General features: G+C 41.6%; 1 protein-coding gene across 2 annotated transcripts in view; it reads left to right on the top strand.

Moving 5' to 3' along the window:
* The window catches only part of LOC119373178 (serine-rich adhesin for platelets), a 207,557-nt gene that overhangs the window by 176,953 nt on the left and 13,065 nt on the right, over positions 1-17,539 (top strand). The window contains exons 18-25 of one of the 2 annotated variants that reach the window (XM_037643189.2): positions 289-459; positions 1,779-2,840; positions 5,789-5,946; positions 6,730-6,915; positions 7,802-7,921; positions 10,112-10,273; positions 12,629-12,741; positions 13,378-13,452. In XM_037643189.2, the coding sequence (XP_037499117.2) occupies positions 289-459; positions 1,779-2,840; positions 5,789-5,946; positions 6,730-6,915; positions 7,802-7,921; positions 10,112-10,273; positions 12,629-12,741; positions 13,378-13,452 (2,047 nt within the window). The remainder of the gene's footprint in view (positions 1-288; positions 460-1,778; positions 2,841-5,788; positions 5,947-6,729; positions 6,916-7,801; positions 7,922-10,111; positions 10,274-12,628; positions 12,742-13,377; positions 13,453-17,539) is intronic. The other variant, XM_049419791.1, reaches the window with a different exon arrangement.

Here is a 17,539-nt window from a genome sequence, read left to right as displayed (position 1 = left end):
ACACATATAAAAAAGGTAACCTTGCAAAGTACCATCGGCTGTCTGACAGTGGCCCTAAAAGCAGAGTGTGAGGGGGTCGGTAATGCAAACTGCTCAGAATGACCCAAAGGAAGGAGGGGAGTGGATCGAAGGGCCCATGTTTAAGGAATTCAAAACAGACTGACTTCTGTATTTTTTATTTCTTTTGTCATTATTGTGCTGAACAAATTGTTGTCTATGGACAAATTGTTATATTGTTGTAGTGGCAGGTTACATGATGAGCCTTTTTTTCTCTTTGTGCTGTTGTAGATGATGTTGTAAATGGCATTACTCCTGCATTGAGACGGCGGCGGGAGCGGGATGCTCGTAATCGTTGTCTTATCAGAGAACAAGAGGAAAATGGACGTGATCATCAGACAACTGTGTCACCACCAGTCCCATCTCCACCTACAAACTTCACTGAAAAGCAGCCTCAGAAAGGTGTGTGCATCAAGTACACAGTAGAATCTCATCAAACAGAACCTGAAGGGACCAGGAAAATATGTTCTGTTTAACAGGAGTTTCATTTACTGAGAGATGAGCAGGGGTGCAGAATTCAAGTATGAAACCGATCATGTAGAGGCAGTTGTTCCATTACGCAGGCAACTCTGTTAAGAGATTCCTGTTTACTGAGAGCCTGCTGTATTTCCTAATGCATCTTTTTGCACACTTCCTATGCTACTATCCATGCCAAACTATGTGGTTCTTTACTATATGAGTTTGATGAGCATCTGTTAAGTTGTGCAATTTTGCTGCCAATATGGCAGGGGTCAGCTGCTTCACAGATATGCCAGCTTACTTTACTAGTTTTAGATTTTTGTAATGCCCTCGATACTGCCTGTGGCATTAGTGTGTTGTATGCCATTATTTTGACAAATCCATGAGCACTTGCCGCTTATAAACTATTCATACACCAGATAATTATGTACTGATACACTTATTGCAGTGAGTGTGCTATAAAAGTTTATTGTAGCCAGAAAACTTGGAGACACCTAAGTTTTGCTTTTAAGAGTTGAATGTGTCAGGGTTAACAGGCCCTCTTCGCATCGCCTTCTCATTTGTGTGCCATGCTTGACTATATTGCATGTTATAAACAATATATTGCTTATAACGTGCTCCATAAACTTCAGTTTCTGTCCTGAAGAATACTTTCATGAGTTTGACACACCACCAAGCAACAGTGCTGAGCACCAGAAAAAACTATTTTGTGATACAGGGCTGAACTTGTTTTTCAGTGTTAATTATATGCAAAATATTTTCTGAGTGGAGTGACTGGAAAGTGGGTAGTTGTTTCTGATGCCAAGGGAATTAAGGAAGATTTCTTTGTTTATGCCACCCTGCGTGCAAAAACTTTTGTGTAGACATATCAAGCATGCTATAAATAGGGTACTAACTAAGTTATCATGATTTTGACGATACGTCTTCGACAATACTAAATGAACTACTAGTACCCGCATGAATATCTACATTCATCTGTACTATAGGACAATCAGTTTGCCTTTGCATATCGTACAGAAATAAAGATAGGTGTTTTACTTTCCGCATGGTGCGCACGTAGGAGACACGAGACCTTGAGGTATGACGCTGCTTCTGAGAACTAAGCAGGCTAATATTAAAGTTGTATTATCCAAATATCCACATATGCATTTTGATTTTATTCTTTGCCCCAGTTCAACACTATATGCTCCTTTTAAAATATGTGTATTTATAGGAAAGATGAGTCTTTGTGCTGCCTATAAAAGTGAATATATTTTTTACAGGGCCATCTTTCATTGAACGCACCCGCTCCCGTTTTGAAAGCCGCATTGAAGATGAAAATAGAAAAAATCAACAACTTTCTCAACAACAGCAGCAGCAACAACAGCAGTCACCTGCAACTCCTAACTTCTCCCCACTTCAGAGGCCTACGAATCTGCATGTGGAGCCACCAAAGACCTTCAATGCCTGCCCAAACAAATCGCCACAGCCCTACATGAGTCCAACACAAAGGGACCCGGGCAAAAAATCTTGGATGCTGTCCATGATGTATGGAAAAAACCAAGAAGAGGAAAATTCGCGTGAGGAGGAGTTAGTTCGACCACCACAGCAGCTGAAAAAAGATGGTCTGCGAGAGCTTCAAGATCGTATTAGTGGAAGGACAACAGACAGCCCAGCCACAGACATCTCCACGGCTGGTGCTGTCAGTCGAGCAAAGGAAGGGCTTGCAGCATCACGTTCACGGTCTGACTTCCGATCACTACTTCCACAGACAAGCTCATCTTCAATTCCTGACTTGCTGTGGAAGGCTGACAATGATGTGCAGTGGGAACAGTTAGTGCGATCCATCAGGCGGCCTCTGCTCATCAATGATCTTGATTTCACAGACCTAAGGGATGATGATGACACAGATGTGCTCCAACCAATGAACTGTGGTGCTGGCCAGCCACCACCACCGCCACCACCCACTGGGGGACTTCCTCCACCACCACCTCCAATGGGAGGGCCACCTCCTCCCATGGGAGGGCCACCACCCCCACCTCCACCAATGGGGGGTCCTTCCTTTGGTGGGCCCCCGAAAGCTGCTCCACCAGCCCCAGCTGCTCCATCATGGCTGCAACAGCGGCAGCAGCAGCAGCAAGCGCAGCAGCAAGCTCTCAATGCCCTTCCACCAAAGAGCAAAAAGACGGTGAAGCTTTTTTGGAAGGAAGTGAAGGTAGACCAGTCGATGCTGTCAAAGATGGCTAAGAAGAAGACCATCTGGGATGAACTCAATAGGGTGCATGTTGACACGCAGAAGCTGGAACACCTCTTTGAGAGCAGGGCCAAGGAAGTTCTGAACAGGGTGAGCCAGCTAGTCTACATAGCAATCTATTCTATTGCATATTAATGCCTTGCTGAAGCTTTGCTGGTGACCTGATCATGTGGGAACCATTTTGAGCTTATGCAGTTGCATGTGTACAAACTGGATACCTATTTACTGTATCGTGTAACAGAAAGCTTATGTGTTATTTTGACAGGATAAGGCGCGCACACAAATACGGACACTAGTAGAAAGACGCAAACAACACAGGCGCTTTCTGCTAGTGTCCATATTTGTGTGCATGCCTTATCCTGTCAAAATGAACAAGTACCAACTAGCCTAATTAGCTGTGCTACTTATATGGTATCTTGAGAAATGAAAGAAAATGTGCTTTTGTGAAACCACTGATGAAGGTTTTCCTCCTCCACCTGCACAGAAATAGTTTGAATTTCATTATTTAAAATTCTGATAAATGAATAGCTGAGGGCTTGTGAAAAGTTTCTGTGCAGAATTTGCAGTAATACCGGAGGCGCTTTGTATGAGCCTGTCTCTGGCAACGTTAATGCTTCCTGCTCTTGTGAACCTAGTTGTGAGTAATGATTGTGGATAAACAAATGCAATATGATAAATTCATTTATGATGCTCACATATTTTACTTGTTGTCTGCAAGATATAAAGACGTTTTAAGGCTTTTAAGGAGAGATTAGTCTCAGCTTTTTGCTTGACATAAGCAGTTTAACCTGTTGCAATTTTATATCCTCTAAATGACTTTAAAAATTGAAAACATGAAAAAGCCACCTATATTAGTGGATCACAGGCTTCAACATGTTTACCTTGTTTGTTCTGAATAACCTATGCAGCCTTTACTAATACAGGCACACGTAAAATTGGCCTGTAGTCATCAGTAATATAGCATTAAATATAATCTACTTGCTTATATTTAATGGCTTTTGTTTGATGAAGGCTTAAGTTAAAATGTGCTTTACAGGCATAGCAAACTCACATCTCTATTTGTAGTAGTTAAGTCAATAATTAGAACACTTTTAACAATGCAGCCACGATAAGCAGTACCATCATTATGTAAACACATCATTGTTGAATTGAAATAAGCAACTCCTGTTTTTCCTCTCTGTTTTCTCAATAGGAGAGCTTTACAAAGCTTGCTCATTATGTAATACGTGCCATTTGCTTTATTACTGTCCTCTCTCGCTCTTTATTACTAAAGTACTCAAGTGTTTGGACTTTCAAGGCTTAGGTTTGGGCTGTGGTTTCATTCTTGCGGGGTATGCATGCCTGCTAACACAAGGCGTCTCTCCTTGCAACACACTTGCTGCTGCTTGGGCTGATGACCTGCAATGGAAATCTGTGCTCTGTTCAGGAGGTAAGAACTGTGACTAGCTTTGTTCTTTGTCTTCTCTGCTGCCTTGCATGTCACCAGGATCAATCGAGCAGGATTACATCTCCTGCTGCCGCTATTTTTTTTTCTCTCTATTTCTTCTGGGCAAAGCCAGTTTTGCAAGCATAACCACACACCCTTGAGCGCAAAATAATCCTCTTGCTGGTGCATAATCTGAATGACATTCTGAATTCACAATTTGTCATCATGCATAGCATATGAGGGCTGGCTAACACAAAACAATCACATGCTTGGTGCATCAGCTGGAGAATGTGTAGAAGTATTTGTGCCAGTCACTGGAATTGCTGAATACGTACATATGTGGGTAAATGTATACGTACGTATGTAGGAATATGTACATATAAGCGTCAAAGAGAATACATTAGTTACTTTGGGGATGGGGCCTCACACACTGTGATTGATTGGGCTGGGGTGGGGTGGTAGTCGTCTGCGTCAGTGTGCTTTCTGCAGACAGCTTGATGGTCATTGTGTTCCCAGCTTCTGATGCCACAGAATGTAGCACCTTATATAATATTGGCAGACCAAGGAAAGAGTAACTGAGCACATGAGTGCACAAAAACTTACTTGCTCTGTTTTATAGTGAAAAGAGGAGTGACAAGGTCTAATGTGGTCTGCAAGTGGGGCTGTGACTGCCTTGCTGTAATCACCCTTTTTTTGAAGTTGATGCAAAGCTCTTACTTAAAAGGCTCTGAGCAAGGCTTCTTGTGGCGAAGAACCAATTTTACAAGCCGGGAGGGAATCGCCATGACACTTTATCCCAATATTTATTGGCATTTGTCTGTACCACCATTTTCCTGCCTCACCATATCAAATGATGTAACCTGGCTGGATGCTGTGAGCACAAAAGATGTATGATGAACCAATACCATTTTGGTCAATTCATGAGATGAATAAAGAACTACAGAAACAATCTATTACCTCAATTGCAGTCATTTTGTAACATTACACTTTACGTGATAGAAGTTCATGTGTGGTAAAGAAAAATATCTTCAATTAAATTCTATAGCTATCTGTGCTACAATCCTATATAGCTTCGTGTGATTGTATTGACATGCATACATTATCTCATTCCGATTTTGCTTTGTGGGACATTTCCATTAGTGGCAGTGCACACTCTGTATTTGACTGCAATCAGTAAATTCTAGGCAGTACCTGTTGTGTCGCGGATCTGTTTTTGTTCACACTTGCTTGAGGTGCAACTCCTTTTTAAAAAAGAGGGCATGCTGCCTTCTGTTTCATATTTCGACTGTTTTTACACCCTGCAGCTGTTTCATATTTTGCAGACATGATCGCCACTAGCGTGGTCTACGCGCCACACCACACTAGTTTGTTTGCAATGCCCAAAGTTGGTTAGAGGCCTCTTAAACACAGGCCAGTGTTTTCTTTAACATGGCAAGGTTCTGTGCTGAAATCTGTAAGTTTTGCTCAGGAATGAACTTAATGGATACCTAATTTTCATTCTGTCTTTCTTACGTCAGTTCTCAACATTCCTATAGTAACCTAAAAAAGTGTGGTTTCAAATTTACAACCTTTTTTTTTTTACCTTGTTCAATGCAATATGCTGTGGCGGTTACAGAAAAACCAAGAAGGGAAGAAGAATGAGGTAATAGTCCTTGATGCGAAACGCTCCAATGCCATTAACATTGGTATGACCAAGCTTCCACCTCCAAGAACAATCAAAACAGCTATCCTAAAGATGGACAGCACCATTATGAACAAAGAAGGCATTGAGGTGGGTACAGAATTAACGGAACTTTCAAAGTTGTGCTTTCAAATGTATACTTCTTTAACAGGCCGATCAATTGCTTTGAAAGATTCCTAGTTCGTGCTTTCTTGTGTACCATGCTTTTCATAGTGTTCTGTGGATGCAAAATTCTGCCAACATGCACTGAGGCTATGGAAGCAGAGGGAAACTGAACTAAATTTGCTTCATTAAAATGGCTTGTAATAGAGTAAACCTCTGCATTCATATTTCCATTCAACAGAAAGAGAATAAGTGGAAAATAAGACCACTTGCTGCCACTGGAAACTGAACTTATGACCTCCATACATCACTAACATTGATTTATTAGTTGAGCTATGGCAGCATTTGTCCCTGCTTCCACTTCATTGGCCATCTGTGTACATGTGTGTAAAAGTGAAATTGTTGCTAGACACATGTTGCTATAGTTTGCTGTAGATTCTTATGAATAGCATGGTGCAGGCACACAAGGAGGAATTGGCACTGTGTGTCTGCTAAATGCTGTTAAAAAGTGTGTGCCCTAGCCTTAGGGGTGGTAGCAGCACACCTTGTTGACAGGCAAATTTGGTAGAGCTGCATAATAGAGGTTGCACTGGTAAAGTCATTTATTTCTTATAATGGCTCTTCTCATGGCCACACATGTGCTTATACCATATCAGCTACACAGCTTGTGTGTTTACTTCGAGGTAGGATTGAGCATGACTTGTGCTGGAATAATGCAAGTGGTACTATTCACGTTTTCTAAGAGGCTCCTTATTGTTTTTATTTTTCCAGAAAATATTGACGACAATGATGCCAGGAGAAGACGAAAAGAACAAAATCATGGAAGCACAAATGGCAAACCCTGATGTTCCCCTTGGCAATGCAGAACAATTCTTACTGACGCTTGCTTCCATTAGCGAACTTGAAGCTCGTCTCAGACTTTGGGCTTTCCGCTTGGATTATGATGTAATGGAGCGGGTTAGTTGGCCTTATTTGCTATTTATAGGTTCGCTAAGTTTCTAATTCACATTCTAGCTGGCTCATAGTGAGCAGTGGAAACTCAGGCTGACAATCTGGCCACTTGAATTAAGCGCTGTTAATGGCAGTAACTTTCTGTCTTTTTGTTTTTGTTCTATTCAATACAGCAAATATGCTACACAATGATGTATTGTTTATTAGTGCTAATGCAACACTGTGATGTTTTTTAAAGTTGGTCAAGTGATCTTGAATGTTCGTAGTGCTTCATCTGTTCGATATACTACTTGTACTGTGGGCATCAAATGAAAACCGAACAGCGGCAAGCATTCGCATTGATATAGTGCGTGCCCTCCAGTCATCACTATTGACAAGCGCGCACATCCGGTTTGGCAGCACTTCACATATGTGCACCTGTCTGTGGTGATATTTGGGCAGTGCGCACTATACCAATGGAAATGCTTGCTGCTGTTCGGGTTTCATTTGACGCCGATAGTACATACTTTGTCTTCCTTCTTCAGTTGCGCGTGTAGCACTGTTTTGTTTCTTGAGTTCTTGTTCTTTGTTTCTTTAATTGCTCATGTTATATTATGGTTTATTCCTCTTTGAGCTTTTGAGGATCTAAGGAATAATGATGCTGATCAATTTATTAGAGCATTAGTGCACTAGAGTGATGCCATTGATCATGCATGGTTGAGGAAGCATAGAGCAGCCATACAGAAACTACCATGTGCTCAACATTTCATAGGAATAGTTTTCCTTGTGTACAGCTGCAAAATGCAGTGATTATGTCGTGCTGATACATGCTGTTTATCAATTAGATCAAACCTTTTCACTTGTTCTACGCAGTAGAGGTTGCATAAGCCATTGTAATAATGACATCTTGCAGGAAGTTGCCGAGCCACTAATGGACTTAAAGCAAGCAATGGAAGAAATTGAAACGAACAAGACATTTAGGGTTATACTGGCCACATTGTTATCAATAGGAAATTTTCTGAATGGTGCGGAGGTAAGTACAATGCTAAAAAATCGTTGTGTGGAGAGAGTGAAATGTTTCTTGCAATTTCATGAATGCCTTTCTTATAGGAAAATTCCAAACAGAAATAAACTGCAGTATAACTTGCACATTAAGAGAGCAGTATTACGTAGTATATTATAGTACATAATAATGCAATAGCGTGCACTTTTTTTTTATCAGATCTTGTGCGCTTGTTCGTGCATTTCACATCATTGGTGTGACCTAGTGAACAATGGCACAGGGGAGGAAGAAAGAGAGGGAATGCAGAGTGTAGTGGAAAATGAATGCAGCAGCATTTAACAGCAGTGGCTTCATCTGCAATAGACGAGCTGCCCGAGCAGAGGCTCAGCGACGCCGACACTAGAATTCAGAGGTTTGCGCCAGCAAAGCAGTAGCTAAGCATTGCTGCGGAAAGGACCCTGCCATTCACGATGCTGAAGCAGGTCATTGCCGCCTCCAAGACGTGCATTTACATCTCGCTCAAATTTTTTGTCTCGTATACTGCAAGATCAAAACGCCAGGATTGCTACCCGCCACGGTAATCCATTGGTTATGGTGCTCGACTACTGACTTCCTGGTCGAGGGATCGAATTCCAGCCGCAGCGGCCGCATTTCGATTGAGGCGAAATGCTCAAGGCCCACGTACCTAGATTTAGGTGCACGTTAAAGAACACCAGATGGTCGAAATTTCCGGGGCCCTCCACTATGGTGTCCCTCATAATCATATCGTGGTTTTGGGATATAAAATACCAACAATTATTACTATATTACCAAGACTGCTGTGCTCAAATTTTGAATTGTGGAGTATCGTAATTGTCACTGAATTTTTAATAACTAGTTCAAAAAGCATTGCCATTCTTTTCTTACCCCAACAAAGAAGATACGTCAGACTAATCGTATGGCCATCTCTTGTGTAGCTTAAAGCTTTTTTAAAAATATTTTGTCACATTTGTCATTTTCGTAGCATTTTGCACAGTTTTGATTGTAAAAGTCGAAGTATTAGGAAACTTGGCCTCTCGCATACATCACATTTTCAAATGGTGTATCACACGATTTTGAAAATCGTCATCAAAAAGGATACTGAATGAAACTTTTGACGCCTAGAGTTTTAGCTTAATTGAAGGCTTGGGTGCTGAAATTGGTTGACTAGCAGAACATATGAATTTAATGTATTTTTCACAAAACAAACTGCCAAGTCTAGCAGCCATGCAGCCATACACTAGAAGAGGTGACGCTTAACACGGCAGAAACTGGTGTGCCAACCATGCTACCTGCATAATTGCTTACCCGTCGACATTTCCAGCCATTGCCTGCATCTTATACCACTCTGCTTCAAGAGTATGAACCTGTACTACAGTCCCTAGAACCAATCTCAGTGCCTTTGTGTAAGGGGAGAGTGGGATGGAAAGGAGAGGTGGAGAAAGGGAAATAGTGGAAAGCATGCACCGGCTGCCCATCTCTGCTGCTGCTACTTCTGCCGCTGGCATGCTTGACATCACGGCTGTCGATGCGCAGCTCTGCGTGTGTTGGCGTGCAGCCACCACATGCCCACAGTGCTCCAAACATATAGCCATAAAGTTCTTGCCATGCCATGCCATGCCATGCCATCTATGTAAAAATATGGCAAATAAGCACTGTTTATCGGAGCAGTCTCACCTTCAGAGTATAATTTCGATGATTTCATCATTTTTTCATATTTTTGTGCAGTATCCCTTTAAATGAGAAATAAAATTTTAGACCACTGCAGTTTTGAAGATAGTATAGTTTTTCAAATCATTGCTGTTTATATGATGTAAGAAAGTTGGGATAGTAATAACATAAATTGTCATCACTATATTTATCAATGCTATGGTGACCCTTTAGCACATTTATACCATGTGCCCAACTTTTCTCTTACAAATTGTTATTGTTGTTATCATCATCATCATTATTATTATTATTGGTGGTATTGTTCATGTTTGTATTGTTTTAGAACATTTCAAGTGCTAGTGCACTTCTTGAATTGTATTTTATTTTATGGATTAATGTTTCTCCAACTTCAAAGTTCAGGAATCAGGCTACATTACGTTTGTACTAGTCATATATCTGCTCTGAGGGAACTCTGTATGTTCTGGAATAGACTAATAACCTATTGAGTTGCTTCACACCGTTTCAGAATAAACTGAATTATGCTTATTTCAGGTGAAGGGCTTTCAGATTGACTACCTGGCCAAGGTTCCTGAAGTGAAAGACACTGTTCACAAGCACTCATTGTTGCATCATTTGTGCCATATGGTCATGGAAAAGCACCCAGACACCACTGACCTCTACTCCGAGATTGGAGCTGTCACGAGGAGTTCTAAAGTGAGTCACAAATGTTGTTGATACCTAAGTGAAAGGCTCTATAAGCTTCTGCTTAAATCTTCTAATAGTCACGAAGACAGTATGCATCTTTCTCTTGCTTAAAAATTTGATGCCGAGTTTCACCTTTCATACTTTATTTTTTCTTGACCAGGACAGAATGTTAATTCACAATGTTTGCACGTAGTTGTATATGAATTGTATATGCATCAGTAAACATTTAAACACTTGAACATTCATTAAAAGATGTCCATTGCATATAAAAAAAAATTCCTGCTGACAAGTATTCACATAGGTATTCTCCAGATGTTCATCATCTATAGTCATGTGTGTGTCAGTTGTTTAGATCTGAATCATATGCCCCACATCCCCACATATATATCCATGGGGCATGCTTTTTTCTCTTTTACAGAACGGCCTCTTTTTTTGTTTCTCTTCCTCTTTCTCTCATAGAATCAGCATTGGTGTTTTTTGACACCATTGTAGGGGAAGCTATTCACACACACATTTTGAAGTGTCGCTTTAAAGCACTGAGGCAAAAAAAGTAAACTCAGAGCCCCGCCACAATGCTGCACTGAAGCACCCTGTGCTTGCAGCCTGAGTGGGCCTACTCTACAACTGCTGACTAGGAGGAACAAAGGGCGCAATTTTGGCCAGAGGGGTCACTCTTTGAGAAAGCAGTTTCTTGTCCAGACCATTTTGCTTGCGTGATGAGGTTGTTCAATTAGATTTTTTTTTTACTTTCATAAAGTGATCATTACTTAAAGACCGTCAATCTGGTTGTGACAGCAAGTGCCGTTCCAACATTTGAACTAGCCATGGCAACATTACCTCGAGCCATGTATAGAGAGCAACTAGCTCCCTTAGCAGCAGTGATTTTGTTGCTATTTGCCCCATAAGTATGGAATCATTTTCACCATTCTTGAAGTTTGGGTGAGGGGAGTGAGGGGTTATTTACTATCTGAAAAAAAATATACCCATTGATTGTTCTAGAGGAAAGCATATACATGGTGCACTTATTGCGAAAGTACTTTTGTGTTACATTTTGGTGATGTCCTAACTGAATTGATAGACCCACTACTAATTCCCAATTTATGTACAGTAGACTCTAATTAAGGTTAATTTTGCTAAGCCAAATTTTCGAATCTCCTGATTAATTAACAAGCTGGCCTTTGGTTGGTTTCTCTTAAAGCTAATGCAGTTAAACAATCTGCTTAACACAAGCTGCTATGCAGGTGACAGCTGGTAAGCTAAACTTGTAAACAGCTGCAACTTTGTTTAGCAAGGTTCTAATCACATTTGTGAGAACAGCATTGCATTCAGACACACATACATGTGCAGCGTAATGATGCCAACACCTGCTACTCTATCACATTTTCTGAAGTTGACATTGCGCTATTCACAGAGGCTATGCACTCTGTGCAGTGGGCCTCTGAGTGTTTGCAAGAGCACAGCAACAAACCTCATGAGTACTTCAAAAAGACCGCAAACTGTACGACAAAGCCAGCCGAGAGTTAGTTATGAGAATTTCCTCATTCAAAGTGTTATATATCATGGGACGAACTACAGGTTTGACACAGAATTGACACCCATATAAACAGATAATGCTTAAGAGCTACATCTCTGTCGAGTACATGTATAAATTGGTTGTGATTGAAATAAGAATTAGGCACAGTTATTGTTTTGTTTTGGTCATGGCTCTGTGGGGCAGGGCGAATGACCACATTTATCCTCATATTGCATTTGGTGAGGTCTTGCATATTCGCTTCATTGCATGGCAAGAAGATACAGTGGTTGCATATGCTCACAATGGCAGCACCTCATATCAACTACACGTAATATAACAATAATAAAAAATGGAAAGGGTAGCCATCGCACATAATCCTAATGGAAAATACTTTTGACATTTATGACAAATTTGTTATAAAAATAAATACTACAGGTGGTACGCCCTTATGTTAAAAAAATAGGTACAAAAAAAAAGACAGCATGCTTCCCATTTGAATAAGTTTGTTTCATGGAGAAAGAAGAAACTTGGATAAATGCCATATAGAGGTAGGCAAATTTTTCAAAAATAAAAAAACAGAAAATACTGAATACATGTGTACACTGTTTGAAGAACTCATACAAATACAGGAAAATTTGCTACAGTTGTGCCACAAGTGCTATAGTTGTGGGAGTTTGAGGGCTCTAAATTAAATGTTGAGTTGACGATAGCTGTAAAGGGTATGGTGAAAAATTTATCAATAGTGAAAAAATGAACAGCCTCTTAATTAAAACCTGTACAAATGAAAATTTTGCGGCATGCATGTATATAATGTATGATAATGTATGACTTCTGGTTTTGCTTGAATGCAGGTTGACTATGATGAGGTTGCAAAAAATTTGAGCAAAATGGAAAGTGATTGCAAGGCATCATGGGAGCACCTGAAAGTTATTGCTAAGCATGATGGATCAGCCATGAAAGCCAAGTGAGTTTACTCCTGCCACCACATTCCGAAATCTTTTGCAAGGGGCCTATTTCTTCAAGATTATAGTAGGCCTTTATTTTCTTGCTTTAACTATGTTTCTTAAACAAATGTTTTCACGAAAGATGACAAGGTCTCCTGCATAAAAGTGTGTACACTAAAAATATTGCTAAAAGCAACATTGGTGGGTCATAAGCACTTTTCCTCCTTAATGAAGGCTTCATTTTCTGAGAAATTAAAGCATACAAAAGCATACAAAATTTGCAAATGTATTGTAGAAACTTCCATATCTATTACAAACATGCCTGTAATATAATGGTAAAGTTTGAGGCTTTGAGAAGAGAAAGCAAATAAAAAATATATTCATAAGCACTATCGTGTCATATGTCTTATTAAACAATCGGGACAATAAAATGCAGTCTTTGTGCTAAATTTAGCAAGGCCAGTATAGCGGTAAGTACAGAATCTTTTTTCTAAGACTGAAAGTTAAATGTGCACATCCCTGTACTTCTTACTACTTTGGTCTCGGTTTCACTAAAGGCACCCGTGTTTCAGCACAATTTAAAAAAACAAGACATATAAAATGCCTTTTTTTCAAGCGTTGTGGACAAATCAACTTAGTAAGTCATTTTTTTCCAGACTCTCTGAATTCCTCAATGATTGTGCTGAAAGAATAGTCATTCTAGGCATCATTCATCGGCGTGTTCATAACAGGTAAGAGGCCAATAGGCCTGCTGCACTTATCCCTTCTGGTAACAAGTTACCACTTTATGCAATCACCAAATACAGATGTGATTCCCTAGTGCACTCAATATATTGCAAAGAACCCACACATTTCATTAAAGCTTCATGTGGGGAAACATGTGAAACACTGTACTTGCTATCAGGGCCGTAACTATAGGGGTGGGTCCAAGGCACACTTATACATGTTACAGAAAATGAGTGACCGATTACAATTACACTTATTCCTCTAAAATGTAATTGAATGCAGTGGTCAATAAAAACCCCAGAAAAGTAACTGAGCAATTACAGAAATGTACTCAATTACTTTTCAATTGCTTTCCTTCAAAATTTTATTGCCGTAACAGAATAACATAACTTTGCTCAAACTACAACGAACTACTGTGGCTTGCATGGTGGAGAGAACGCTGGAGGCTTACTGTGGCTTTTATAATATAGTGTTACACATTGTTAACTTTCATCAGGAGTCATTTTTCAAAGTTGTCGTCACTGAATCCTCCACGTTTCCTTATTAAGAGATCAGCTGCTACACGAAAACTCTCTCAATACATGCGCTGAAGGCAAGGGCGATGTTATAATGTAGAACACCTTGCTTACCATCTCATAGTTGCTCAGTGCTTCGATGCTAGTGTCCATGTGCTCCATGAAGTGTCACGCTTCGCTGTTGCTGGCGCTCGGGTTTGGTGTCGCAGGTAAGGCCAAGGAAAAGGTGAAAAAATAGGCTCTGTAGGGAGCCCTCCGTCTGGCAGGACGGGACGTCTACAGAGCTGTTCCATATTTTTTGGGACGAGAGCTGCTGTAGAAGACTGGTTACAACCTGATTTCGGGAAAAAAAGTAATTGATGACCGGTAATCAATTACAAGAAAATGTAATTGAATTACCCGAAATGTTAGTTTTAAGAAAGTAATCGATTACTTGTAACACGTTATGTACAACCATGGTTAAAGGGTCTTGACCTCCCCCACCCTCCCTGAAATTTTTTTGTGCTTTAACTTTTAGGATGATAATAAAATATTTGCACATGTTCACAATGACCATCAGTTGTCAAAAATGTTTAAAACTGATTTAAAAGTATTGTCCAATTATTATATGCAAGCGGTGTGCTAGATTTACACACAAAAATAAGCCAGTATAAACCTTCCAAAATAGCGCCCGTTCTATCCCCTCCCATTCCACCCCTGAAAAAAATTCCTGTGTTTGCATCAAGTTGACATGAATGGCACAAGTTTAGTTTAAAGGGGTCATGAAGCACCCCTTGGGCTTGTTGAAAAAACACATCCTGCGGAAAGCTGGCACGGCTATGAACTGCTCAGCCAAATATTGCAATCGTGCGCTCCGCGTAAAGGCTACAAGCGGAACATGAAGTTGCTGTTTTCTCAGGTGCCGTCTTTTCAAACAGAGGCCGGTTCTCACTCTCGTCGGTGGGCGGGGCGTCTGCCGGTTGACGTCGCAATCTGCATCGCCACGTCGCAAAAGACATAGCATCCTCATTGGCCGATAGCCGACATAAATCGAGAGCGGCGTTCGGATCAGATGTGCTTCTTGCCACGGGGTGCTGCCACTTGCCGGTGCCGCACTCCTCAGTACGCGGTAGCCGCACTCGCACACGCGAATCACAGCGGGAGAGCGATTGCGTTTCATGACGCGCGCTGACGTAACTTCTTTTCCCCATGCCATCCCTCCCTGTGTAGCTTCCAGTGCGCTCGTCGGCACGAGAAAAGAGAGAAAGCGCTGAGAGCGTGCGCCAAACCCCCGTAACTCCGCTCATTCTTGACGGATTTGAGAAATTTTTGCGGCAATCGATTCGGGAGGCAGTAAACTCCGACACTGGGGTCATTAGATCATTGCTTGGAAAAGTGGTTCATGACCCCTTTAAAGGGCCCCAAGCCTCTGTGAGCTTGTAGGTGACAGAGCAGTTTCTTTGTTGCCGTTGCTTCTTTCCCTACTGGCACTATCTCCTCCTCACCACTTCCTTACAAGATACATCTGTAGCAGTACTGATTGCCATGTTGGGTGTGTGACTGCTTGGCAAAGTGTGTATCGGCAGCTTGTATCCTGTTTATGTCACATGCACCATCCTGTCGGTGTCACAACGTGTGACGAAAAGCCCGGAAAAGCTGGTAGAAAAGGATAAGATAGTTTTAGAACTATCGAGGTGACTGGCTCTGTTTGGCAACATCTGGCCTTCGTGCTTTAAACACCAAGGTATCAACTGATGATTCAGGGGCCTGTTAAGCTCAGCCATTTGTGTGGTCATTTAAAATATATTCTCAGTAGCTTTGACTAGCAATATTTAGTCAGAGTTAGCCATTTATAGAAAGCAGTCAAACTGTGCAAACATCTTGAGCTTAAAATATTATGTTGGTGTTCCGTTTTTACCCCTGTAGCTCTATGAGTTGCTTGTTTGCCTGAAACTTGCATTGACAGCTTCTGTGAGAGATCTAGGCTTTGAAGCACTACCGTATTTATTCGAATATAGGTCGACCTTTTTTTCCCAAAAATGTTGCCCATAATCAGCTATCGACCTATATTCGTGACCAAAGAATCTCGACCTATATTCGCGATCAAAGCGACCAAAAGCACCGCACCTATGGCGTTCAACTGCCGCGCCTGCTGTTCTTCAAGCAGTTCCTGCTACATACGCACATTATATACCATAAAATCTGGTATAAAAACCGTACCCGTTCGCCTTTTCCGACTAAGTAACTAAGAAAAAAAAGTTATTTGTGCAATAGCTGCACACCGCCTTTTCAAAGCCCCCGCGAAATGCAGCCGCTCCGCCATGTTTGCGCTGGAACCCGTGATTTCCCTAGGTAGGCCGTGAAGTCCCTAGCCCCCTAGCCGTGCTGCCTGCCGACGCGCAGCCGCACTGGCACTGGCCTAAGGCCTCACTCTTTGTTTGTTGTTTGATCTGACGTGACGGTTCGCATTTGCAAATGCGCGGTTGGACGGTGTCACGTCGGTAGAGCTACACAGCTGACTTCAAGCGTCAAGTGATACTTTTTGCCGAGAATTCCAGCAATTGTGCCGCTCAGCGTGAGTTCGACGTAAAAGTTGATTAGGGGTTGGCGGAAGCAGCGGGACCGACTGTTCGCGTGCAATGGATAGCGTCGTGCTTTTTGCGGCCCAGCAACTGGCAGGCATGACGCTCTTGAAAAAGAATTGAGGCTCCGGGCGTCAAGGAGGCCCTGCAGAAGGCCAACAGACCTGGTCGTCATACCGCTAGGTATGACGTCCCGGCTACATTAAGGACCGGGTGGCGAAGAGTTACAAAGAGTGGCTTGAAGGAGGATGCTGCAATGACACCGACGGGACGCCGCGAGAAGGGCTTCCCTCAATGAAGTTGCGACGTGGGTGAAGGACGCGCGGAAAGACTTGCCAGCGGAAATTATCGTGACTGGCTTTAAAAAGTGCTGCATTTCCAACGCAATCGATGGCAGCGAAGTCGACGTCATTTCGGATGCCGAGGATGCCTGCGAAGAATCCGACAACCTTCCTTGCACATCTGACGAACATGACACTCCCGGCAGCGACTAGGGCGCTAAGTTAATTGTAAATAAAGGTGTGCTATGTTTCAATTTTCCTGTTTCTAAAAAAAAACATGGGTCGACCTATTTTCGAATATTTTTTTTTTATTTCTCGTAGAGCGCTATAAGTAGGGGTCGACCTATATTCGTGCCCGACCTATTTTCGAATAAATACGGTAGCTTTCACAGTTGAATCTGTACAGAACTAAGTCTCTTGACTTATTTTTAGTGGCTATTACTGTAGACGTGGCATGACTTCATCTTGTCAGATTGATCATGTTGATTTCAAATACAAAGCTGATGCCTGGAACACAAAATTTTTTGGCACAGTGCACCCCATGACTTGTTTTTGTTTAGTAATCACCTTACAAATTACGGTGCTGAGGCCATTGTTATAAGATGAGACTAGCTTTCTGCTACGCAAACACATCCAATTACTATACTTTTTTTTTCTGCCATGAACTGCTGGTACCGTCATCTTGAGTCACTGGTGTCCATATTTTATAAGCTGTGTAGACGAAGTTTTTAAGCG

This window comes from Rhipicephalus sanguineus, chromosome 1 (genome assembly GCF_013339695.2).
Source record: "Rhipicephalus sanguineus isolate Rsan-2018 chromosome 1, BIME_Rsan_1.4, whole genome shotgun sequence".
Lineage (NCBI taxonomy): Eukaryota > Metazoa > Arthropoda > Arachnida > Ixodida > Ixodidae > Rhipicephalus > Rhipicephalus sanguineus.
This window is presented reverse-complemented; position numbering and strand designations above follow the sequence as displayed.